Below are 27,656 nucleotides of genomic sequence, written 5' to 3'. Positions count from 1 at the left end.
AGACAAAGTTTTCAATAATTTAAAAGAATTTTATAACTATGTAAACCTAAATGTATATTAAAGTATAGTTTAAGATAAAATATTAAAACCTAGTTTAAGTTAAAAATAATTGTATACCCGAGAAGGGTAAAACTGTTGATACTCATCAAAAAATGTACCTAAGTCATATTCTTGTACCTACACAGTTTGCACAATAAATATTTCTGATTCTGATTCTGATTCTGTATACCAAACTATAATTGTGTACTTTTTATGTATGGGCTCCCACTCAACTATAAGATTCATTTCAATTGTAAATATTGTTTAGATAGTTATTTCTTGATATGGTGTTAAATTGATTTGTAACATTTGTGCTTATAGTCCATTGAATGAGTCCTTCCAAGGGGGGTCTAGAGTGCGTGAGTTAGTAACGTAAGATGTTTCTTCGGAAACATGTCAAGAGTCCCTAGGTAATAAACATACTAAAACCCCGGGACACTAGGAGCCCCGGAGTGGGGGGAGGGGGGGGGAAAGGGTCCATTTTTTCATTTTTCGCTTAAATCTCAAAAACGGTACATGTTAGAGAAAAACTTTCAAGGAAAAGTTGAAAGGCCATAAAATTATCTACAAGTTGTACCTAAATCATTTTTTTCTATTCCCAGCCGTTTTCGAGCTACATCCCATGAAAGGTGAAAAATTCGAAAACTTTATTTTACCAACTTAGGGTTATCGTAACTACCCTAATAAAATTCAATTCCTCCTAAACGCCTCCATGTTGGAATCTGGTTTTTTTATCAATGATAGACCTAATTATGAGCAATCTATTGGTACCGGTCACAAATTGCACTTTTGAGCTTTTTGGAAGAAAAAAAATAAAAAGGTCAAGTTGCGTAACTACCCTAATATAAGTTTTGACAATCGATTCCTCCTAAATGCTTCCATGGAGGAATGTGTTTATTTTACCAATTATAGACCTAATTAAGAGCAATCTATCAGTACCGGTCACAAGTTGCACATTTGAGTTTTTTGGAAGAAAGAAATATTTTTTGATCGATTGATGTGATAAACATGGGTATGTAGTATGGGGAAATTGTTTGAGCTAAAATCATTTTTTACTGCGTGTAACTCAGAAACGGCTGGGAATAGAAAAAAATGATTTAGGTACAACTTGTAGATAATTTTATGGCCTTTCAACTTTTCCTTGAAAGTTTTTCTCTAACATGTACCGTTTTTGAGATTTAAGCGAAAAATGAAAAAATGGACCCTTTCCCCCCCCTTCCCCCACTCCGGGGCTCCTCCTAGTGTCCCGGGGTTTTAGTATGTTTATTACCTAGGGACTCTTGACATGTTTCCGAAGAAACATCTTACGTTACTAACTCACGCACTCTAGAACTTTTTATTCAATGGACTATTACTTGTAAAGCATGCTGTGTACACTTTTTTTGGATCTCGTGCTAGTTTCTAAGTCATGAGTGATGTATGTTTCATGATATTGTACGATTTCTGTTAAGTGTACCCAATAAAGTAAAAAAAAAAAACACCAATCACGTGCCGCCGCGCTCCCATAGAAAAGACTAAACGGGCGCGGGGCGGGAGTCGCGCGTCGAGTTTAATATTTAAAAAAGTATTATTTTAGATGATCCGTAGAAAAAGCTTTTTAATCTCGTACCTTACTTAGGCAACTCAGCAAGCTTCGTTGTCTAAACACGATACTCGACTGAAAAGCTCTCTATTATATCACGATTGTATAATATACAATTTCTTTAGCCTTGCTCTGTTTGACTGATTTAGAAGTTCAATATAACACCTTGCCAAAAAGTCATATTATGGAAATGTGTTTCCGCTGCTAACATACGGTGTTATTTTCTGGGGAACCTCGGTAGACATTTACAGTACATTTATCCTCCAAAAATGATGTTTGCGTACAATATACCGCATGCATACTGAACAATCCTTACGTAATGTGTTTAGAGAAAAGCGATTTCTTACTCTTACTGGAATATACATTCTAGAACTTTGCCTCTAAAAAATAATGACGCCTATTTTAGAAAAAAATCCTCGCAGAGAGATAATTTTTAGAGAGCAGTACAAATTTAATCTTGTATTTCCAAAATCAAATGACTCAATGTTTTACAGAAGTACATTCTATACTGCAATACGTGTTTTTAACGCCCTGCCAGTTGAAATAAAAATGTTAGAGGGGAATCGTTTTAAATTTAGGTTAAAAAACTGGTTGATTGAAAATGTATTTTACAGTACATATGGGGCTACTTTATAGCACTAGTGCGAGAAGTAGCATATTATGTTACTGTGTCGAACATTTAAAGGGCCATATGTAGGGGGAGTCCGGGAGACTTGAACCTCTTTTTACTCAGAAGCCACTAGAGATTTATCCGAAAGTGTTAGCAACTCGATATTTCGTGTATAGATGACATATCTAAATAGGTATCTTTAGAGCATAGCAAAGTGCTGATAAAGTACAAAATGTAAGTTCTGCAAAAATATTTTTCTTAAACGGGGTATTGGCTCAAGTCTCCCCAACCTATGGGAGAGTTGACCAGGGGGTGTGGGAGATATGACTATACATATGTTAGGTAGGAAAAACAGTGAAAAGAGTGCTGTTTAATCCAATATATTTATTAAATAACCGGCCAAGAGCATGTCGGGCCACGCTCAGTGTAGGGTTCCGTAGTTACTCTTCCGTCACAATAAGCTAAACTGGAGCTTAAAGTATAGTAAATTGTTAACCAAGGGATGACACGGTACCTTTCACCCGAGTTAAACAAATAGGCAAATTTGCATAATCAGTACCTAATTGGTACCTAATTAAAGTAAGTCTTTTTACTATGAAGGGAAAACTTTTTGCGATAACTCAAAAACAGCTAAACTAAAACGCTATAGTTTTCATTTAATGTCTTTCTTAAGCTCTACTTCCACGATTTTTTCCATATTTTTTGGACCTATGGTTCAAAAGTTAGAGGGGGGGGACACATTTTTTTTTCTTTCGGAGCGATTATCTCCGAATATATTCACTTTATCAAAAAATGTTTCTTGAAAACCCCTATTAGTTTTGAAAGACCTTTCCAACGATACCCCACACTCTAGGGTTGAAGCGAAAAAAAAAAATCACCCCCACTTTACGTGTAGGGGAGGTACCCTAAAAAAATTAAATTTTTAGATTTTATTGTACGACTTTGTCGGCTTTATTGATTTATATATCCATGCCAAATTTCAGCTTTCTAGCACTAACGACCACGGAGCAAAGCCTCGGACAGACAGACAGACAGACAGACAGACAGACGGACATGGCGAAACTATAAGGGTTCCGTTTTATGCCTTTTGGCTACGGAACCCTAAAAAGGAAAGTAGTTGTAACAAAGTATTTTTACCCATAAAACAAAATGTTAAAACTTAATAAACTTTATAAAATTTAAAATCGGCAACCTTAACATAAAATTCAAGAGATCAATTATCTTTAAATTATTATTATTATGAATTATTTCTATCAGATCAATTCAGTCAACAAATTATCAAAGGCACATGCAAGGTCCTTTTCATTTTACATAACATAATTCTTCATGTCAAATAAAGTTGTCCACATCTTTGTCAGTTAACCCATCGCAAACTTCGTGAATATACCTATCCTTTGCAGGAACCACACAGTCGAACATTTTTATGCAACTTACGTCGGTGGCAAACAAGCATACGGCCCGTCTGATAGTAAGCAGTGACCGTAGCCTATGGACGCCTGCAACTCTAGAGGTGTTTTATACGCGTTGCCGACCCTAACACTCCGCACTCCGTACCCTCGTTGAGCTCTGGCAACCTTACTCACCGGTAGGAACACAACACTTGTTTTTTATTTTATTTTTGGATTTTTTTCTCTTGTCGCTATCTTGCAACACCTTCCTCTTACCTCCTTTGACGTTTGGCCTGCATAAAAATAAAGCAAACCCTTATTTAAGCACAGTGTGGGAGAATTGAACCACTGATCATGTCTCCCTACCACCATGCGGCTCAACTCTCCCGCACCCCCCTTTACTTTATATAGATTATGTTTTCTTTATACTCTTACAATAAACATTCCAAATGATCACTGTTAGTAAAACTACATTAACCAACAAGTACAATAAGATAAAATAATACTACTCACCTGTTTAATTGTCAAAATAGTGTAAAAATATAAAATTGTAATTTTTTTCACTTCGCGACAGCGAAACCACGTTTACTCCAGTCATTTCCAAACCAGACTAATTGCGGCCAATATGGCGTCGCCAAAAGTTGCGCCTTCTGTTAAAGTACGGCATGAGCTGTAAACGGCGTCGGTGGCGCGAAATTTGAATTGAAATATTTGTCGTGGTTCAACTCTCCCACCTGGTCATACCTCCCGGACTCCCCCTACTGTAAAACGTTGTACGATACATGTGCGAATAGGTAATTCGCAACTCGTGTCGATTTAAAACACTCCCTTCGGTCGTGTTTTAATTTATCGCCACTCGTTTCGAATTTCCTATTTTTCGCACTTGTATCGTAATGTACTATTACAACCTTAATGAGTTTTTTCTGGAATTGCCAGTTTGATAATAATAAGTTAGTTAGTAAGCTAGTATAGTTAGTAGTTTTAAGATCACATAGTGTATGCTCGAAACGGGCAAGTGTTGGTTCGATATCTCCTGTATATGACACCTAATGCACACAGTTAACAATGAATAAATACTTTACTTTACTTACTTTACTCTAAATCAATAATTGAACAACTTTTATTGTGGAACCAATTTAATTAATTAATATCGCTTAAGGAATTAAGGCTGTCTCGTAGAAATTATCGACAACACAAAGTGTCCAGTAGATTTGATACATGAGAACATCATGTTCTCGCTTTATTTTTGTTTAATTTAATTTTTGTTTTGGAAACTTGGAGACCTTATACATCTCTAAGTTTTTATTTTTATTTTATTTTACAATACAATAATGAAAATCCTCTTTATTGCACAACCTCAGAATAAATATACATGGAAACACATATAATACATGAATATAGAGGTAAACAACAGGCGGCCTTATCGCTACAGAGCGATCTCTTCCAGACAACGTTTAGGTAGTGGAGAAATGAAACTAAATTAAAACTAAATAACAGTAGAGAAAATACCTTTAAAATTTAAATCTACAACAGTAAGACAATATATATATATACATACATACTACTTACATAATTATATACTACATAATGCTGCTGGCACGAACAGGGAAACTACACCCCCCCTCCCCCTGTCATGCAGAATAAAATTCACCCGTATTACAATACGATACAATACATGTTCCGTTCCCGGCAGGCAGCACGGCGCGCAGGCGGGGCGCGAGGCGCCGCCCCCCGCGCCGCCCGCGCCGCCGCCCGCGCCGCCCGCGCGCCCGCTGCGCTGCCCGCGCTGCTCCAAGGTACCGCTAACTGACTTCATTACCTTTTCCAGCATATGAAGCGGCGGACATGATATTCAACTCTATTGACAACTATTAAAGTTCAAATTTCACTAATATTTTTTATTACATGCAGTACTCTTACTGAGTGTAAGCGTGAGCGACATGGGTGTGCATGCTCGGGACCGCGGACTTCATTATTTTGAATTTTAATTAGTTGCAAGTTAAAAAAAAGTTATCGTTGGTTCCCTCCAAAATAATGTTGAGCATTTTTAATAGCAACTTTTATATTTTTAGACCTATGTTCGTGATTTTTTTCTATCTAGAGAAAGTCGAACAATCAGGATTCTAATCGCTGAAGTCCCTAAAGATAATTTTGGAAATAAAAGATAAATAATGTAAGTACTAGCATACATAAAACACAATATAACCTGTACACGTTTACAACTTACTCAAGAACAAATTTAAGCTTTATTTTTGTAATGATCGCACTTAAACCCAAAGCCTATTATACTTTGCTACCTAAAATAATATCATTTTTCATAACTTTCCAAGCCAATGATGTCTATGAATGTAACAAATCTCACTTACATATTTTTAACTACACTTTTCTGTCATACGCTCGTTTGCCTTTTGCACTAACTCCGTTTTCCCTGTTATTAAACCGTAAGATTTATTACCCTAACGCCGCCCTTACAATTAAGACTATACTTGCAATACTTGCATACTTCGTAATCCGTAATTTATACAACGATACCATATCTCCTACAAAATCGATTAAAAATATTGAAGTTCGGCCCACTTATTGTCGTAGTTATTATTCTCTCAAACAATTAATTATATACATAATATACCGTAAGAAAATTAACCATAACATATATATGCCATTTACTAATTCGCTCCCTATTATGCCAGGCTATCGAACGATTTATATTTATAAGATAATAATCATGGTTTTAATTAACGCTACATGCAAAGATGGCTAACACACCTAATACGCAAAACAAATTAAACATATATTACCAAAATGTTCGTGGGCTTAGAACAAAATGTCTTGAGATTTATAACAATATTTTACAAAATGATTATGATTTAATATTCCTGACCGAAACCTGGCTACAGAATGATATTTTTGACACTGAATTATGCGATTTTAGATATGATGTTTTTCGCTGTGACAGGAACCTTCAACTAACGAACAAAAGCACCGGCGGTGGGGTAATGGTGTGCGCTCGCCGTAGCCTCTGTGCCACGGTGCATCGCGAGTGGTTATGCGCCGAATTCGAATCGCTGTGCATCATTATCCCTGCCCGCGCTCTCGGAACATCAGTTGACCTAATTACGGCGGTGGTATACCTGGCGCCGGATGAGGATAAGTTGCCGCTTAATTTAGATACAGTAAAATCGAATATATCGCGAATGGTTGGCATGCACCCGACATGTAATTATTTATTATTAGGGGACTTTAATCTGCCGTGTATCACATGGAACAATGAATTGGGGTTTAGCTTGATAAATCAAGGAAAGACTGACTATCAAAACGCTGCGTTGGCATTCGTAGAAGACATGCAATATCTAGGGCTGACTCAACAAAATTTTATTGCGTACTCTTGTAGTAATATTTTAGATCTGTGTTTTAGCAACCTACCGCTATGCGTTACACAAAGTCTGCCTATATCTAAGTTAGATAAATACCATCCGTCATTCACTGTCGATATATTAGATTTATACATTAAACCGCTCAAGGTTAATAAAAATCGTCGTTTCAACTTCTTTAAATGCGATTACGGAAAAATTAACGACTATTTAAAAAACATAGATTGGGTGAACATTTTAAACACAAATGACATAGACTTAGCAGTTAATATTTTTTATAACAAACTCCAAGAATGCTTCTCGTTGTTTGTCCCTGTATCATATCCAAGCAAAGAATCTTATCCAATATGGTATAGTTCTGCTCTTATTAAAATATTGCGTGAAAAAACAAAATTACATCGTAGATGGAAAAGATTGGCAAACCCACGCGATTACGAGGAATTTTCCTTGCTCAGAGCTAGGCAAAAACGCGTACAACATGAGTGTTTTCAACGTTTTACCCACAATACGGAATCCTACATAAGGCAGTCTCCTAAAGTTTTTTGGAGGTACGTAAAATCTAAGCGAGGAGGCTCGCACTACCCAAATTGTTTCCAACTCGATAATAATCATTATAGTGGGGGTAAAGAGATATGTAATGCTTTTAATGCCTTCTTTGAAAGTGTCTTCGTCCCCGCAGCCTCTTCATTTAATCCCGAGAATAATCCTCAATACAGTTCCGTTCGATCAGCAGTTATCATAACGGGTGAGTCTGTGTTCAAACACTTAAAAGCACTTGATAAATCCAAAGGACCTGGCTGTGATGGCGTCCCGCCAATTTTCTTATATTCTTGTGCCGAATCACTTGCATTTCCTTTATCAATCTTGTTTCAAAACTCGCTAAAGAGCTGCATTTTCCCTACTATTTGGAAAAAAGCCCACATTATTCCCATTCATAAAAAAGGTTCTAAGTCTAAAATTGATAACTACCGACCCATTTCTATTCTCAACACCATTGGTAAACTATTCGAGTTAATTATTTTTAATCATATTTATCCCCTAATAAGTCGCGGTATCTCCGGCAGGCAGCACGGATTCCTTAAAGGTCGCTCCACTGTCTCTAACCTAGCCTGTTTCACAAATTTTGTTCTTACTGAAATGGAAGGAGGTGGTCAGGTTGACGTGATATACACGGACTTCGAAAAAGCTTTCGACCGTGTAGATCACGCCATCCTGCTCTCAAAACTACAGACGCTTGGAATACATGGTGACTTACTCCGGTGGATTCAATCATACCTCAGAAATCGTTCACAAGCTGTTGTTCTGGGGGGTTTCAGATCTGACTATATTGCAATATCATCTGGCGTGCCCCAGGGCTCTCATCTTGGCCCTCTCTTTTATAACGCGTACATATTTGATATAGACAAATGTTTCACAAATGCTCACCATCTATTGTACGCTGATGACAAAAAAGTTTACATGCGTGTTAAATCATTAGCTGATTGTGAGCTCTTGCAAAGTGACCTTACTAATCTTATGAAATATTACCTAGAAAACAGGATTACAATCAGCATCAATAAATGTCAATGCATTAGTTTTACTCGCAAAAAAAAACCTATAAATTTTTCCTATCATTTTAACGGCATCACAGTCCAGAGAGTCGATGTAGTGCGGGATCTGGGGGTGATGCTTGACACCAAAATGACTATGAGAAACCACGTTGACCTAATAGTAAATAAATCCTATCGTAACCTTGGATTTTTAATGAGAACCTGCAAACCATTTCGTAGTTTACTAAGTTTAAAAATTATTTATTATGCATACGTACGCTGCGTTCTTGAGTACGCTTCCCCTGTTTGGTCAGTCTGCTATTCCACCCACAAAGACCGCATCGAACGAATCCAGAAAAAGTTTATTAACCATTTAAATTACAAATTTAATAATTCATTTGCTTCTTACTCTGACAGCTGCCATGAATACAATCTTCTTACACTCGAAAATAGACGCAAGTTGGCAGACATGAACCTCCTTTTTGATATCGTTCGAAGCCGTCTTGATTGCCCTGAGCTACTGTCTTGCATATTATTTCGGGTTCCTAAACGTCGCACCAGGTATACCACCCTCTTTCAAGTCCCACTACACTCCACTAACTACGGCGCAAATGCCGTACTATCTCGCATTCCCCATCTTTACAATCAAGAATTTGACTCAACGGATCCTTTTAATGGCCCTAAAAATAAGTTTAAAAATGACGTATTAGATATATTACTTAACAAAAAAAGATGAATATAATAATTATTTTGGGTTTTAATAGGTTCTAAAGATTAACCAAATACTGTTGTAAATGTTAATCCTATATTATACTGTAGGAGTACTCATCATTGGCGTCTTGGCATAATACAAATTTTGGTATCTTATGCAAGGGATGGTCCCATGTAGTAGGTAAAACAGTTACTTTACAGGAGCGCTAAATAGTGATCTTTGGGTAAAAGCGTGATCACTTAAATTATTTACAAGAGCAATATAAATAAATTAAATCAACTATTAACGTTAATGCACACCTATCAACTTTATGCAAGCATGTGTACCTACCTCTAACTTCAATTTTCATGTTGATTATCACCTACTGTTACTGTTACTGTGCGTGGGTTTGCACAGTTTCACTTGGATTATTACTTTGTTTAACTAATTATATTTGTATATTATTTTGCACCCAACGGATAACTGTTATTGGCCTAATACTATGTAAAAACACCTATGTAAATTGTATATCTACGGCTGTTGTTGTCCTGAATACCAATAAAAAAAAAAAAAAAAAAAAAAAAAAAAAAGAAAATCGTCAAGCTTTTCACAGATAAGAAATTTGTTGTACCAAAATAGTTTATCGTAATAGTAGCCATCATTTAAACGAGCAATTCTTGTATATATATATATATATATATATATACTCGGTTATAACTATTTATTGTAATATGGTGGTGTACAGGTGATAATCTTAACTACATTTTTTTACTAAATTAAACTTGTCTAAAACAATAAAAATTAAAAAAAAAATATATAAGCTTGAACATATATAAAAAAAAAAGTTAGTCGCTGGGCGAGATTCGAACCCGTAACACTCGTTTCTAGCCGTCCGCGTCTTAACCCGCTGGACCAGACGGACAGTGGCCGGCAACACGAAATTAGCGACCATATTCTGCGTCGAAAGAAAAACGCATGAAAACTCGAAAACACGCGTTTTCCCAAACATAAGACTAATCTAGATCGATTGTATACCCCCAAATACCCCCATATACCAAATTTCAGCGAAATCGTTAGAGCCGTTTTCGAGATCACAGAAATATATGTGTAGGCTGTAGTCCTGCTCACGTCTCATGAATTACTCTGTATATGTTATATATTAACACTAAAATTTATTTACGTAGGTATAATAGAGAATTATCTCTTTATATAAAACTGCTATTCAATTTCTCCAAAATATCAAAAATGCACAACGTTAATATTGAAGTTTTCACTTCTGCCGGCACTCCCGGAGTGCAACCCGTTGTTTTTATTTATTTATACTCCGAATGAGCAGATAATGGAGGCAGACGCGTGGGCGGCCCACTGGCTCCGGCACTGGGACAGAGACCGCCGGCCCTACCGCTGTGCGCGCTGTGAGAAGACCTTCCGCGACCACCATCAGATACTCAAACATGGTAACATTTCACCAAGATTTATTCTATGGCAAAACCACAATCTTGTAGTATCTAAAATTTCACTAAGCTCGAAAAAAGTGGCTTAGTAAATACAAAGATTCATTGATATACAATCTATAGGACATAAATTATGAGAAGAAATTGTGCCCCCGAGGTTGCTGAAAGGGATAGCGATGTACAGTCAAGGAATTTGATTAATAATCCATTTCGTTTCTTGTGACAGAGATCATTAAGAAAACCGCTCTTAATCTTATATTATTGTCAGTTTAATGCAATAACTATACGTATCTTTAGGTATTTAAATAAAAGTAAACAAAATCTACCCTCAAATGGCTCCTGAGGGTAGATGATAACATTACATGATCAAATAATGTAGGTTAAAGTCAGGTCGTTCTGTGACAGATTCAGGCGTTTTTTTTATTATTATTTGGTTGGTTAACCAATAAATGTTATAACTACCCGAAAAAGTATAAATTGTGTGTTTACTTTTATTTAAGATATAGAGTATAGCCGTGGTAAAGTCGTTGTGTGATTGCAGGACTCACACACAAGGGCGAGGCGGAGGGCGCGGCGCCGGGCAAGCGCTTCGTGTGCGATTTGTGTCCTGAAGGCTTCGTTTATATGAGGTATGTTCATGCATATACATATTTGAAATGTTTTATGAAATTAATATTTTCAGAATTTTAATTTAAAGTTTTTTTTTTGAAGTGAAAAGTAGTGTTTATATTGATCATTTTTGAATTATTAATCATTTCTTTTTAACACCGGACTTAAAAAGAGGGGTGTTATATGTATGTTTGATACCAATCTCTGTTTGTCTGTTGCATCGTAGTTCTCCAACGGATGGAAGGATTGTAATATTTTCGGTGTATGAAAAGCATGAGTTTGAGTTTCCAAAACGTCCCGCTTGGCGCGCTGTTTCTAAATCCCGTACAAAATGAGACTTAACGCAAACACGTACGTCACGTTTCGCTATCGAATAAATTTACACTAGGGGTACAGTTATCTTCTATGTTATGTAACTACGTAAAAGTATGTCACTGATCTTTAGAAATTATAGTATGAATTTTCATGCTTACTCGACTCGCTTATTTTTAACTTTACCTAATATATAATATGTGTATCGTTTTCCTAACTAGGTATTGCAATCTTGTATGTAAGTTACGACGTTGTGACGTTGGTTATGTATAAGGAAAAAAAAAACCTTTTACAAAACCCGGTTTTGGAATAGGAAAAATTTGTCCTCTCCCAGGGCTGGTTATGTACGGAGAACAAGTGGGACTCTTATTATTTGAGTCACTCGTCCATCTTTGAGCGGTTTTCCGGCCTCGCCTACAATGTACTATTGGAGCTGTAAAATCTTTCCAAATGTCAAAATGAAATTTATATTAAATAAATAAATCGCGTCTAGACCGTTAAGTTTAACAGAGATATAGGGGGCGCGAACAGTTTGAAAATTAGTGGCACACTTCCGCTCCGGTTACGATGTCGCGCGCCGCGCGCTCGCTCGCGTGCACGCTCGACGCTGACCCTCGTACTGTGGTCGGCGGCGAGCGTGCACGCGAGCACGGGGCCCTCGGGGAACACTACCCGGACCCGGGTATGTCCTTCAAGTACGTCCAAAAGAGAGGTATGGGCACTGTGAATGTCATCTCGTTTTGTCTGGTAGGGCACATCACGGGATGTCATTCCAGATCTAGAGCAGAGCTCAACTGGGGAGGTACCTTCACCTTACAGAAAACCGCAGCCGAATAACACTAGACCCTACTCAGTGTTGTGTTCCTGCCGGTGAGTAAGGTTGCCAGAGCTCAACGAGGGTGCGGAGTGTTAGGATCGGTAACGCGCATGTAACTCCTCAGGAGTTGCAGGCGCCCATAGACTACGGAGATTGCTTACCATCAGGCGGGCCGTATGCTTGTTTGCCACCGACGCAGTATAAAAAAACAACGGGTCGCACTCCGGGAGTGCCGGCAGAAGTGAAAACTTAAATATTAAGAGCAATTCCTAGCTGAGCAACTTTTCAAATCTCGAATTTTTGAAGCTATGTTTCTGTCGCGCTGCGGTGGGCGGGAGCGGGAGCTATCTAAGTGTGAGTGCGCGCACACAGATGCGAGACTCCAGTGCCCGCTCATTGCGCGCCGATCCGTCGACATCGCCCGCGAGCCGAACGGAATTTATCCTGCGCTGCCCGATGCAAGTTGTTTTTGTTGTTATCACATAAATTAATATTGTTTTTCATTTTTATATTATACTGTATCTATTAATTACCATATAGGTAAAAACTGCAAAAAAGAATGATGTCCCTGCTTCGGTCGTCGTCGTACAGTCAAGTGCAAAAATATGTATCGAAAGAATCGTCTCATAAATATGGTACTACGCTCTTACTACACTGGAATAAGATGCTGGGACATATTTTTGAGTAAGATGTGTACAGTACACCCATATTTTTACACTTGACTGTCCCTATCCGTTTTGGTAAGTAGGTATAAATATATGGCTAAGCTACAATCTATTTAACTTGTAATACGATGGGGCTAAACTTGGGCCGCCTGATTGAAGAACGTATCGCAATGACAATCTGGGTAAAGTATGTTGGGATAATGCCGGACAATTTTGGGACCAATTGAGAGAACTCGTGAGAAAACGTTTTTTCGAGATCTCAGCACGTGACAGATTCTTGAAGTACGGAGCGAATCGTTAAATAATAACCGTAGATTCGTTCGTATTCGTAGGTCCGGTGTCTACCCTTCTCCAATGTATATAAATTACATTACAGCCACCAATAATTACAAACTTAAAAGTTGTCAACGAAAGTTTTTTTTTCGTATTTTTGTATCCGATCTTAACCCTGATACAAAAATTGGTAAAATTGTGGCTCTCAAACTTTGATACCTATATCATAAGGCAATTTGATAAGTAAACAATGTGCTAAGAAACCTCTTATTGTAAGGTTTACCCGAAGTAATAAAGTAAGAAAAACCACTAAAATAATAGATAGGTTTCGAAGTTTTGACAATTTAAGATCTCGTGAACTGTACAGGTTTAGTGAAAGTGTAAATGTATTGTTTATTGAAAGGAATGTACTGGAAGATATTAAGTACTTAAGTAGGAGGGACAAAAATCAAAATAAAAAATAATCGTGCCCAGTCATTTTTAATGAAGGTCGCCAAAAAAATAAGAATCAAACTTAGAAATCAAAAAGATTAAGTAGTTCTTTAAAAAGGTCAAGGTTTTTTTTTATACTACGTCGGTGGCAAACAAGCATACGGCCCGCCTGATGGTAAGCAGTATCCGTAGCCTATGTACGCCTGCAACTCCAGAGGAGTTACATGCGCGTTGCCGACCCTAACCCCCTCCCACCCCTCGTTGAGCTCACTGAGAGCCCATCTTGAAGTATAGAAAATAAGTAAAATTGCGATTTTGTTGGTATAATTTTGCAATTATGTATATATTAAATAGTTGATATACAATCCTTTTTTTATAAAATGTAAGGATCGTATGTAAAGAGTAAAGTAAATATATAGGAAAAGAGAGCCCTCTTGAAGCATTTTAAGGAAACTAATTTCGAAGCCCTATCTCTATTTTGTATCCTAAACTAGCTATGTATGTATGCGTGCACATCTACATATGCATCCGTATGTGTAGGTACTTTATTGCGAAAAATTGCTCATTTGCTATCTATTTTACTCGATTCTGTTATACAATTCAACATGTATCATCATCCCTATACAATATAAATACTCTTTATTGCACACCTCAATAAAAGAAAACAGAAACATAAGCACAGGTAAACAACATGCGGTCTTATCGCTAAAAAGCGATCTCTTCCAAGCAACCTTTGGGTTGCGGAAATTAAAAAAATTACATTGTCAGTAAGTAGGTGTACATACACATACAATATACAAACATACAAAATAGACTGTCAAAATCTCTTCCTTTTGATTTACCGTCGCGCTGGTAGTGGTACTGGATAAAAATAGTGGTACGAAAGTGTGATCAAGAAAACAATAAATGTGATAATTAAGTAGGTCAGTAGGTAAATTGAAGAAAATTTAAAGTTTGACAATCACTGCTGTTTTTGAATTAGGTAAAGATCGGATTGTTTCTTTCCGATCTTTACCTGGAAGGGTCAAGATCGGATAGCGGCCTACAGCAGTGCTAGGTCTGTTAACACAATTACAAAAACAAACACAGTTTCATCACAATACGCAAAATAAATTACAGGTCGAAGATCGGATAGAAGAAAGAATTAGCGAAATTTACCTTGCTCTCTGTGATTGCGCATAGCACAAGCTCGACTCCCTGAGCGACGCGGGAACACTGGCAGTCGAGGCGCAATGAAATGGCGTCTTATACAATGTTGCCAATATTAAAAAATAAAGCCAAATTAGGGAGAAATGAATGTCCTACGTTCTTCACCCGCATCCGGTATTTACCCAACATACCTTAATCGTTGAACCGCCGCATTTCAAAATGGCCCTTATTTTGATATCGGCTAGCCGTAATGTAATACGGCGGATTATACAATACGACTGCGATACTTATATGTATATAAATCCCCTTGTCAATGTAATTTCATTTAATTTGCTATCTAGTGGCAAACATCAATGTAGTTATCTTTTACTTGTGACGCACAAGTATGAGCAATGTAAAATACTATATTTCTAAAAAAAATTTACTTGTTTATTGTGATTATACGTAGTAAAAGAAAATGTGATTATTAAATTATAATACGAAAGGTGGTCAAATCGCAAAATGCTGTCGTTTTATTTAAAATAATGAAATAATTAGACCAGTTCCGAAAGTACCGGGAAATCCCGGTTCTTTAAAACAGTACCGGTTCTGCAATCCCTAATAAGGATGTTATGCCCATCACTATTCCTTCTGTGTACGTATATTTAGAAACTGTCTCCGCCTCCAATTCGTGCGATAAGGACAACTGCAGCTCGGACCGAAATTCACACGCAAAAAACTCAAAAATCGAGGTTTCGCTCTCGACTGTTTCCTCCTCCAAATCACAACCAATCATTATGAAATTTTGGAAATTGCAAGAGGAAGAAATAATCTATGCCGCTATGTTTTGATTTTTTGGATATTTGTTGTCATATTTGTATACTGTGCCTTTTTTTACAGCCAATTCAATTAAGCCGTTTTTGCGATTTTCGAGGCGCTGTAATTTTCTTCAAAATAAAATAATCCAAAAAAGCAAAACATAGCGGCACAGATATTGATGATATTGATCTTATTTGAAAAAATCATTGCTCTAGGTTAAAAATCCAGGGAGGAAACAGTCGAGAGCGTTTGTATGGGAAAATCACAACTAGGAATTCCTCTTAACGTTGTGCATTTTTGATATTTTGGAATGGTTAGGGAATAATTTTGCACGAATTGCTTTAATTATCAGTATAAATAGTACTATCATTTATGTGGTAAAATACAATATTCATTTATTGCGCTATCGTACACAAACCTGACAATTTATATTACATTTACAATTTAACTACTGGCTTCAATGACATTGTAACAGTTTTTCGATCAGGTCACGTGTCCGTCTTACGAATTTTCAATCTGACAAATCTGTCGGTCACGTGACCTGTCGCGAGCTTAACATTTTTTCCCCATCACAAAAAGTGCACAGCGCCGCTAAGATGTTTTCACTTTAAATAAAAAACCGGCCAAGAGCATGTCGGGCTACGCTCAGTATAGGGTTCCGTAGTTACTCTTCCGTCACAATAAGCTAAACTGGAGCTTAAAGTATTGTAAATTGTTAACCAAGGGATGAAACGGTACCTTTGCATAATTAGTACCTAATTAAAGTAAGTCTTTTTACTATGAAGGGGAAACTTTTTACGATAACTCAAAAACAGCTAAACTGATCATGTCCGCTATAGTTTTCATTTCTTACTACTTCCACGATTTTTTTCGTATTTTTTGGTCCTATGGTTCAAAAGTTAGAGGGGAGGGGGACTCATTTTTTTTTCTTTCGGAGCGATTATCTCCGAATATATTCACTTTATCAAAAAATGTTTGTTGAAGACCTCTATTAGTTTGAAAGACCTTTCCAACGATACCCCACACTTGATTAATTTTTTTTTGTTAAAGCAAAAAAAAAAAACACCCCAATTTACGTGTAGGGGAGGTACCCTAAAAAAAAAATTTTTAGATTTTATTGTACGACTTTGTCAGCTTTATTGATTTATATATCCATGCCAAATTTCAACTTTCTAGCACTAACGACCACGGAGCAAAGCCTCGGACAGACAGACAGACGGACATGGCGAAACTATAAGGGTTCCTAGTTGACTACGGAACCCTAAAAAGAGGAACATGGCGTGCCGCAGGTACCTGCTGGCGCACCGCACGCGCGCGCACCCGGAGGCGGCGGCGCGCGCGCTGGCGCTGCGCTGCGCGACCTGCGCGCGCCAGTTCGCGCACCTCAACTCGCTGCGCCGCCACCTGCGCGCGCACAGCGGCGAGCGCAACTTCCTCTGCTCCGTGTGCGGCAAGGCGCTCTCGTCCAGGGAGCATCTCAAGTTTCACTTGCGGATACACGCGGGGTATAAACCTAATGTTTGCGGGACGTGTGGAAAGGTGAGTCGAAACTGCTGTGTGTGAGATCGCCCATCTCCACTTTTTACGGAGGCACCTGGGAGCTTACGGTGGGGAGATGAACTTTCTCTATTCGGTGTGTGGGAATTTTTTTCTTGGGACTCTCGTCGAGGGAGCCTCTGAAGTTTCATTTGAGGATACATGCGAGATATGAGCGTAATGTTTGTAGAACGTGTGGCAAAGTAAGTATTCAAGAAAACATTCATTACCGTGGATTGGAGTTACTTTGATCAATTTCAAAATGTATATATATTTATCTCCCCGAATATGGAATCCAAAAAAGAAAATAAAATACAATATCGGGTTTTTGCTCTATCGATTTCACTAATAATATATTTTATATTTGTTATGTATCTCCTGGAATAAAATAAAAAGGTGGTGATCAACTTTAAACTGAACTTGGGGTTACTTCGATACCCGGAATTCGATAGTAACCCCTATAGAGAGTCAAACTTCAAAACATTAAAAAAAAAATCCGTTCGCAGGTTTAGGATTTATAAGGATTTTTCTGCTTTTGGGGTTACTTTAACAAAGAAAAACAAAGATAGTTAAATAAAAATCAACTTTATTTCAAAACAGTCTCATATTTTAGTTATTTATGTTTAGAAGCATAATTGAACAATAAAAAGCTATCAAACTTTACCAACAATACCATGATGTTCAGATGTTTGGCGTATCGACAGCCTGCCTTCGACCACTTCTGTCACAGCCCAGTTGAATACTTTTTCGGAGCAGTTCCGATATGCTCGGGAACCTAATCGTTTTTTATATGGTCGAAGCATTATTCTAAAATAATAAATCAAAAAGCAGTTAAGAAACCATTAACTATCTAAATAATCTAAAAAAAATCGGGTTGCACTCCGGGAGTGCCGACAGAAGTGAAAACTTGAATATTAACGTTGTGAATTTTTGATATTTTGCAGAAATTGAGTAGCAGTTTTATAAAAAGAGATGATTCTCTATTATACCTACGTAAATAAATTTGAGTGTGAATTTTAGTGTTAATATATAACATATACAGAGTAATTCATGAGATGTGAGCAGGACTACAACCTACACAATCAGTAAATGTTAATGAATCGTTCACCATCATATTAAGTAAAACAATCACGCTTATTTTCTGTTATTTAACTTTTTGGTAAGGAAAAATTTGAGTATCTACAATCATGGACACCCAACAACACAAAGATACAATACAACGCAATTAACAACGGTTAAATCTCTTTAACCGTTATGACCGCACTTTGATTATGAAGAAAATAAAATGTTACACTTGAATGAGATACGATTTTTCAAAAGTAACCAGGCTTCGAAGACATTCAATTTGCACGTCACCATGATGTCACGTGTCCGTCTTACGAATTTTCAATCTGACGGTCACTGCCCCTAGACGCGAGTTTAACATTTTTCCCCATCACAAAAAGTACACAGCGGCGCTAAAGAAGTTTTCGCTTCAAAAACTATATTCCGCGGGTTGTCATTGATCAGTGATCAAAGTAAACCCTTACAGGCGATCAATGACACCTCATGCCACAAAAACTGAAAAAATACAAATGGCCGCCATAATTGACAACATTTCATTTTTATAACACCTGAAATTTTACATATGATTTCGAAGAATTTTTCTTCCTGAACACTGCAATATATTGATATAAATTTAATATCGCTTATTACAAGAAATACAAAATAATAAACATAAAGTTGTAATTTTACCAATTCTACTGCACAATAGGTGAAATGCCATTGCCATTCGCCAAAAGAAAAAAATAGCTGTCATAATATTGGATTTGACATTGTGAATTAAATGCGACGAACTGATTTAAATTCAAAACAAAGAGAAATTTATTTACATAATTAAGTTACGATCCACTAATCATTATTAAAATGGACAAAGCCGCGTATGATTCGATGAGGTACTCATATACACTCCTCCAAAGTATATTAAATATTGTCTCGTCTGTTACCTACTGCAAAAATAATTCGTCGAAGATATCGGACAAATATTTAACTACATTACACAAAATAAACAACAAAACATATTCATTTTATACTTAAAACTAATTAAAAAATAACTGTACCTCAAATGGCGGTAATAGAATTTTTTTCACGCATGTAGTTTTTTAATTCAGGGAAAAACTAGAGTCGGGATATGTCAAAATTGTATGCAATTGAATTTTCATTTCAAACAAAAAGGCATCTCGACTGATATTAGAATAGAGGTCAAATCGAATTGCTTTTTTATTCAGAGATGTTCCACATTTGAATGCATAACCAAATCGATTTTGATGTAGTTATGAAGCTATAACTACATTATCACAGATAAGAATTTTTTTGTAACAAAACAGTTGGCCATTATTTACGGATTTTGAAGGCATCATAGAGGATTTATGATATGTGTGTAGATAAAATAATTAAAAATCAAACGATCGGGCATAGCTATGACTAAAATACATAAAATTCTGTAAAAATATTTTCCATCATGTCAATATCCAGGGAGGAAAATGAGGGCTATGTGTGTATGAAGAATCGATCGTCTTCTTTCCTCTTAATAACAATAAAGTGTGTATTTACGTTTTCTTTAAACAATAATACTTTTAAGTAGTTTGCATTAATATTTTCAATGAATAGTATTTTATAATAGTTGATGTGCTTGTTTTTGCTTGTATGTAAATTCCATGTTGACGTGTAAAAGTGCCCTTGTGGCCTATTTGCTGAATAAATGTTGAAGTTGAAGTTAATTGCGCCACCTGCGCAACTCAACTCTTTACGCAGACATTTGCGAGCCCACTGTGCACTGCGGCGAACGGAACTTTGTTCTATCTGTAAAATAGCACTGTCTTCAGAAGAGCATCTGAAACGTTATGAAGTAAGTGCTATCTATAAATCATACATATCGTGTAATCATAAATAACAATCCGCACATTAGTATTGACTACCCACGTAGGCACTGCGAACGCATAATGGGGAACGGAACTCTCTGTGCTGTTTTTTTAGGGTTCCGTAGCCAAATGGCAAAAAACGGAACCCTTATAGATTCGTCATGTCCGTCTGTCCGTTTATGTCACAGCCACTTTTTTCCGAAACTATAAGAGCTATACTGTTCAAACTCGGTAAGTAGATGTATTCTATGAACCGCATTAAGATTTTTACACAAAAATAGAAAAAAAAACCACAATACATTTTTGGGGTTCCCCTTACTTAGAACTGAAACTCAAAAAATCTTTTTTCATCAAACCCATACGTGTGGGGTATGTATGGATAGGTCTTCAAAAATGATATTGAGGTTTCTACTATACTTTTTTCTAAACTGAATAGTTTGCGCGAGAGACACTTCCAAAGTGGTAAAATGTGTCCCCCCCCCCCTGTAACTTCTAAAATAACAGAATGATAAACCTAAAAAAAAGATGTTGTACATTACCATGCAAACTTCCACCGAAAATTGGTTTGAACGAGATCTAGTCAGTAGTTTTTTTTTAATACGTCATAAAATTTAAAAAAAATTTTTTTTCTTCAATCCCATACGTGTGGGGTATCTATATAGGTCTTTAAAAATTATATTTAGGTTTCTAATATCACTTTTTTCTAAACTGAATAGTTTGCGCGAGAGACTTCCAAAGTGGTAAAATGTGTCCCCCCCCCCCCCCCTGTAACTTCTAAAATAACAGAATGAATAATCTAAAAAAAAATATATGATATACATTACTTTGCAAACTTCCACCGAAAATTGGTTTGAACGAGATCTAGTAAGTAGTTTTTTTTTAATACGTCATAAATGGTACGGGACCCTTCAAGGGCGAGTCCGACTCGCACTTGGCCGCTTTTTATCGTCGAGAAATCATCTGAGGATTCATGCATAAATAAAAGATTAAAGACCTAGTCCGCAAAATTTCACTTAACCCCCCTCGTTGCACAATACATACAATTACATAGCCACCTTATTCAGAAACTTAACAATTTGCCCGCAACAGCAGTAAAGTGTATTATTTGTCCTCGCAGGGTTTCGTGAAGAAGTGCAACTTGACCCTGCACGAGCGCGTGCACTCCGGCGAGAAGCCCCACGTGTGCAGCCACTGCGGGAAGGCCTTCAGCCAGCGCTCCACGCTCGTCATACACGAACGGTACCACAGGTAACGCCACGCTTCACACTTGCTCGTAAAATATGTTATCACATGTAGACGATGCGGTCTGTAAATCCTAAATTTCGACCTAGGGCTGTAATGTAGTTTTTTATCACACTTACTAAATGATGCGGCCCGTAAATCCTAAATTTCGACGTGTAATGTACGTGCGAAATTAGGCAGAAGTTTTATTTATTCTCCTTTCTCCTTACAAGTGTGACGAAAACCATTGTGTGTGCGATCATAGATTAATAAAAAGTAATAGAGTGCTCACTCCATACTTCAGTTTTGGTACCAAAATGGTTATTATATTCGCAGTTGACATCTAACATCGAGTAGCGGAACTCTCAGTACTGCTAATCGACAATAGATATCGCGGCAAACAAAAAGTCTAATGCTCAACGATTTTCAGCTACTATTATAACCAGAGTAAGTGTAGGAGTTGAAATTCCTTTGTCACAACATGTCACATTTTGTACGTACTCCCCGTCAACTGGTGACGTAATGAATGTATGTCCGTGTGTACAGCGGCGCGCGGCCCTACGTGTGCGCGCTGTGCGGGCGCGGCTTCGTGGCCAAAGGCCTGCTCTCCATGCATCTCAAGACCACCTGCATCTAGCCCTCCCTCACACGCCACACGCCATCTCATTCGTGACATCTAGAAGGTGATTTGTCCAAGAATGGCTCCTTAACTGACTCCGATTACAGAATATTATCGTGGTAATTTAGCACGATGGTTCCGCGGCTGTGGTTGATATTATATTTTAATATTGTATTAACAGTGATGTGATAGGCCCTTATCCATAACACTTTACAAGCCTCAATTAGATTTATGTTTTATCCCTTTCTCACCAATACGTCAGTCAAAATGGGTTACCTATCTCAACTTCGAAATATGTTTGCCCGATATTTCATTTGACCGAACGCGTTTTTTATGAAAACCGTTGAATTTTTAAGAGGGTTACCAATTTAGCCTAACCTAACCCAATGGCTTCTCCAGGATGCCTTAAATTTAACGGTTTCTGAAAAAAAAAAAAAACAATGGGTTGCACTCCGGGAGTGCCAGCAGAAGTGAAAACTTGAATATTAACGTTGTGCATTTTTGATATTTGGGAATAATTTTGCACGAATTGCTTTAATTAACAGTATAAAACTACTATAATTTATGGAGTAAAATACAATATTCATTTATTGCGCTATCGTACACAAACATAACAATTTATATTGCATTAAAAATGTAACACTTCAGAACTATTACAATTATTTAACATTAAAAAGTTTATGTCTCAGTAAAATCAACTTCCATCCATAATTTCAACGACTCTTACACGATCATCATTACTGGAACCATCATGGAGTTTTTGAATCTGTCGGTCACGTGACCTGTCGCGAGTTTAATATTTTTTCCCATCACAAAAAGTGCACAGCGCCGCTAGTTTTAACTTAAAAACAAATGTGTTCGGACAAATGAAAATTCGTCAAATGAAACATCGGGCAAACATATTTCGAAGTTGAGATATATAATGTTACCGTCAAAATGACAGATAAACGATTACCTAATAGCTCCTTGAGGCTTGTATAGAGCGTTTATGAATAACGCCGTAACTGTGTCGATGCATATCAATCTTGTATTAATTTAACTGCACGCTATAATTATAATAAAATTAGTGAATTATTTTTACACGTAATGGAAGTCAAATGTATATACCAAATTTTAACAGAATAGGAGTTTCGATATGTGTCGATGCAATTCTGTGAATGTTCCTGGCGGTACTTAGATAAAAGTACATATATATTATGGAATCTACAGACGCAGTAATTTGTTGGCATAACTATAGTTCGTTTTTTTTTGCATTAGAAAAAAGGTAAACAATCTTGACACGTCTTTTTATTGAAAAACATTTTTTTGAAGTGAAAACTTCTTTAGCGGAGCTGTCCACTTTTTGTGATGGGGAATGGGGAAATGTTAAACTCGCGACAGGTCACGTGACCAACAGACTCGTCAGATTGAAAATTCATAAGACGGACACGTGACCTGATCGAAAAACGGTTACAATGTCATTGAAGCCAGTAGACCGCCGGCGCGGCGTAGAACAGGAAGTATCCCCCTCTCTTTCTACCGCGCGGCGAAAATGTATGCATAAATAATAGTACTCTTATACTGATAAAGCAATTCGTGCAAAATTATTCCCTAACCATTCCAAAATATCAAAAATGCACAACGTTTTCACTTCTGCCGACACTCCCGGAGTGCAACCCGTTGTTTATTTTACGCCTATGGTTCAACTCAAATTGTTGTGTCTGTAGGTTCCTTTAATATTGCAACCGTTTGTTAGATATACTATAGATAATGTAAAATATAGTTAACGGTCCAAAAGTCACTTAGTCTGGTTTTCCGTTTGCGATTACTTTCACGATAAAGAAAACCAGGTACACTAGGTACAGTCACCATCAGTTATATCGCAAACGGCGGCCGATGTGCTCAAAAATATCTGAACACGCACTCTAACGCTTCGAAAATAGAGGTGTGTTCAGATATTTATGAGCACCTTGGCCGCTCCAATATATCTGATGGTGATTGTACGTTTAATTACACGCTTGAATTCGTATTGATAAATGAATGATAATAAAACTAAAGTTGAATATCGTTTTGTATATAGTGTAAAAAAATAATGTGATATTATGATTTTGACGTGTGTGATATCACACGAGGCTCACTCGAGGAGCAGCTAAATACAAATTTAAGTTATTGTAAGAATTTTGTTACTAAGTGGTGTTTAAGGCATTTCCTGATTTGGCCATATGGAACATTGGGCTCCCCTATCTTTGGCATATTTTTTTGTCATAATTCTATTCTGCATAATAACTTTAGGCATAATAATTTGTGTATTAATATCCTATAATATTTATTTATGTATAATATACTGTTAACATAAATTCACTTGGTACTGGATAGTTGCGCATACGTACTCTACGCATATTTTTTATTGATCGAAGTATCTTGTGGCATGAAATTGATGTCCGAATCGAGACCTGCTAATGATATCTGTTTCATTTCGCATAATTTTATTTGTAATAATTTATTTTTGCATAATTCGCTATCTATTATATTAAGCATAAAGTACTACAAGCATGAAATCGTATGGCATATAAAAGTTTTACATACTTGCAAGTTGCATATATGTTTGTAGGCCGAATATTTTTTGGCGGAAATTAATTTGCCGAACGTTTCGCAATTCGCAACTACATTTTCTCATCATTTCATTTCGCCGAATGACCATGTGGCAATTTAACCCAAAAATTCATATCATTTCCCAACCTAAGGGTTACTAACTGTAGATTTAAATTTATTTATTTTATAATAATAAATTGCAAGAAGAGTTCCCTCGATTTCTCCAAGATCAGACCCCGACTTGGTGCCAACGGGACCATCTCGGGGTTATACCCGTTCGATTAAAAAGAAATTGAAAATCGGTTCACGATTCTCGGAGATATCGAGTAACATACATACAAAAAAAAAAGCGGCCAAGTGCGAGTCGGACTCGCCCATGAAGGGTTCCGTACCATTTATGACGTATTAAAAAAACTACTTACTAGATCTGGTTCAAACCAATTTTCGTTGGAAGTTTGCATGGTAATGTATATCATATATTTTTTTTAGATTTTTCATTCCGTTATTTTAGAAGTTACAGGGGGGGGGGGGGGGGGACACACTTTTTTTCACTTTGGAAGTGTCTCTCGCGCAAACTATTCAGTTTAGAAAAAAATGATATTAGAAACCTAAATATCATTTTTGAAGACATATCCTTAGATACCCCACACGTATGGGTTTGATGAAAAAAAATTTTTTTTTTAATTTTTATGACGTATTAAAAAATAACTACTTACTAGATCTCGTTCGAACCAATTTTCGGTGGAAGTTTGCATGGCAATGTATATCATATATTTTTTTTAGATTTTTCATTCTGTTATTTTAGAAGTTACGGGGGGGGGGGGGGGACACACTTTTTACCACTTTGGAAGTGTCTCTCGCGCAAACTATTCAGTTTAGAAAAAAATGATATTAGAAACCTCAATATCATTTTTAAAGACCTATCCATAGATACCCCACACGTATGGGTTTGATGAAAAAAGATTTTTTGAGGTTCAGTTCTAAGTATGGGGAACCCCCAAAATTTATTGTTTTTTTTTCTATTTTTGTGTAAACATCATAATGCGGTTCATAGAATACATCTACTTACCAAGTTTGAACAGTATAGCTTTTATAGTTTCGGAAAAAAGTGGCTGTGACAGAATCGGACAGACAGACGGACATGACGAATCTATAAGGGTTCCGTTTTTTGCCATTTGGCTACGGAACCCTAAAAAACAGTCGAATTGAGAACCTCCTCCTTTTTTGAAGTCGGTTAAAAATAGCAATGTGATAGATTTTTGCCGCTACTTTACTCCAATTTTGTAGTTGTGTAACCTATCTCTTCTATAGTTATAATATCATTGATATAGAACTGCTACATGAGCATACTCTCCCGAGTTTTACCTGCTGACAAGTCAGGAGAGAGCCTTATGAAATATTTACCACCAAGTGATGTTTCACTTCTTTTTTTAAGTTCATGAAATTTTAATTTTAATTATGACTTTATATTGTTTTTGTTCATGATTGATTTATCTTTTTTTTTGTTCCAACAAGATAAATGAAAAATGAATTGTGATTTTATATTAAGCTACGTTTGGTTTTAAATGTAATCATTTTAAATGAAGGTCAACATTATTTCCGTTGTCTTGTTTTGACCACTCTGTCACGTTTGTATTTGAGTCTACTATCACATAAATAAATAAAAAAATGATTAAAATTAAAAACCCATCTCACACAAAAAGCTGCAATCCGTCACATTATTTAGGGTCAAAAAACAAGAAACGAAACCAGTTTTGACCCATGTACCAGAGGGCTTTTATTTAGTGTATGAATTTTGTTGTGTGTACTACCTATACCTACTGCGTATATTTGTGTTCCGTGTTCCACCGTAGTGTTGAAACTACTGAGCTGATTTTGATGAATAAGATGAATCTATATGTTTTTATGGCCCGGGTGACATAGGCTACACTTTTTGACCAACTTCTAAATTCTATGAGAAAAATACCGGAGTCGGGTAAAAATGTTTAAGTTTCTTATTGTTAGATTTACGTTAGATTTACGTAAGATTTGGATACAATTTGGCTGGTATGAAAAAATCCTAATTTTGGGCGGCATAAATACAAAATCAAAACTCGTTCTGTAAAAAATTTAATGACCTACTTACATTCATTGAGTTACGAAAACGCCATACGATTTCGTAATTCAGAGGACGATTTTCTCTTATACAGTAGAAGGGAACTCTATCTAACCTCCAAATTTTATCTAAATCTGACGAAAAGTCTACAGTTTAAATATCGGCCCAAATGTGAGTAGCTCGTATTTTAGACACAATAAACGCACAAAAGCCTGTCAAGTTATGTAAGTTATAATCGCAGCCACCTCCACAAGTTTAAGATGCGTATGTGTACCTTATTACTACACCACTTCAGTGAAAAGTCGACCTTATTGCAACTGGATAAGGTCCGCTATTGAACAATGTATACCGTCGTTATCGAATTGTAATCAACACAATGTAAATACAGATATAATTTATGTGTAAATAGTTTACGACGCGCTGGGATAAAAAGGCTATGATTAAAGTTAACACTGAGAAGAACGTCTATCGGGTAACACCGGCTACAAGATCTTTAGTTGCTTCTAACTCTTGCCTTTTTACACATACTTGCTCCTTTACTCCACCTACAAAAGGTTGATAGAATAGATGGAGCCAACCTCTTCCTTTCTGACTGTGTCTGAGTACTAATGCGAGAGCTCTTGCCCTATCACGGTCTTCCCAGCCATCAAATTAATTGCCGGTCTTTTCCCACAATGACTAGATTTTTTGGAAAAAACAAGAGCCTGACAAAATCAAAATCTATATCACTACTATGGAAAAACTCGTAATATTAATTGTTACGTAATTCGGTAATTCAATTTTCGTTACGTTTCAATTTCAGTAGCTGAGAAATATAGCTCACTTTCAGTTGTTTGAAGTAAATAATAAGTTCTTACATCACTTTAGAATTAGATACAACCTTTTGAACGCCAAGAACACCTAAAGGTGTGGTTACTAGTCGTGCCCACGCGCCAAGGACAACTTTAGGTGTTATGGTCATGGCGGACGCTGAAGTAACCTTCACACTTTCGAGT

The 27,656-nt window shown here is 36.7% G+C and overlaps 1 protein-coding gene across 1 annotated transcript in view; it reads left to right on the top strand.

Moving 5' to 3' along the window:
* Window positions 1–23,837, top strand: part of LOC133530780 (histone-lysine N-methyltransferase PRDM9-like) — a 31,486-nt gene extending 7,649 nt beyond the window's left edge. The window contains exons 6-11 of the mRNA XM_061868848.1: window positions 5,313–5,415; window positions 10,547–10,667; window positions 11,206–11,293; window positions 17,009–17,258; window positions 21,273–21,403; window positions 21,923–23,837. Coding sequence (XP_061724832.1) covers window positions 5,313–5,415; window positions 10,547–10,667; window positions 11,206–11,293; window positions 17,009–17,258; window positions 21,273–21,403; window positions 21,923–22,013 — 784 coding nt within the window. The 3' untranslated portion in view covers window positions 22,014–23,837. The remainder of the gene's footprint in view (window positions 1–5,312; window positions 5,416–10,546; window positions 10,668–11,205; window positions 11,294–17,008; window positions 17,259–21,272; window positions 21,404–21,922) is intronic.
* Window positions 23,838–27,656: the final 3,819 nt, after the last annotated feature.

Source organism: Cydia pomonella, chromosome 23, assembly GCF_033807575.1.
Source record: "Cydia pomonella isolate Wapato2018A chromosome 23, ilCydPomo1, whole genome shotgun sequence".
Taxonomy (NCBI): domain Eukaryota; kingdom Metazoa; phylum Arthropoda; class Insecta; order Lepidoptera; family Tortricidae; genus Cydia; species Cydia pomonella.
The sequence above is the reverse complement of the archived record's forward strand: the minus strand, read 5'-3'. Positions and strand labels throughout refer to the sequence as shown.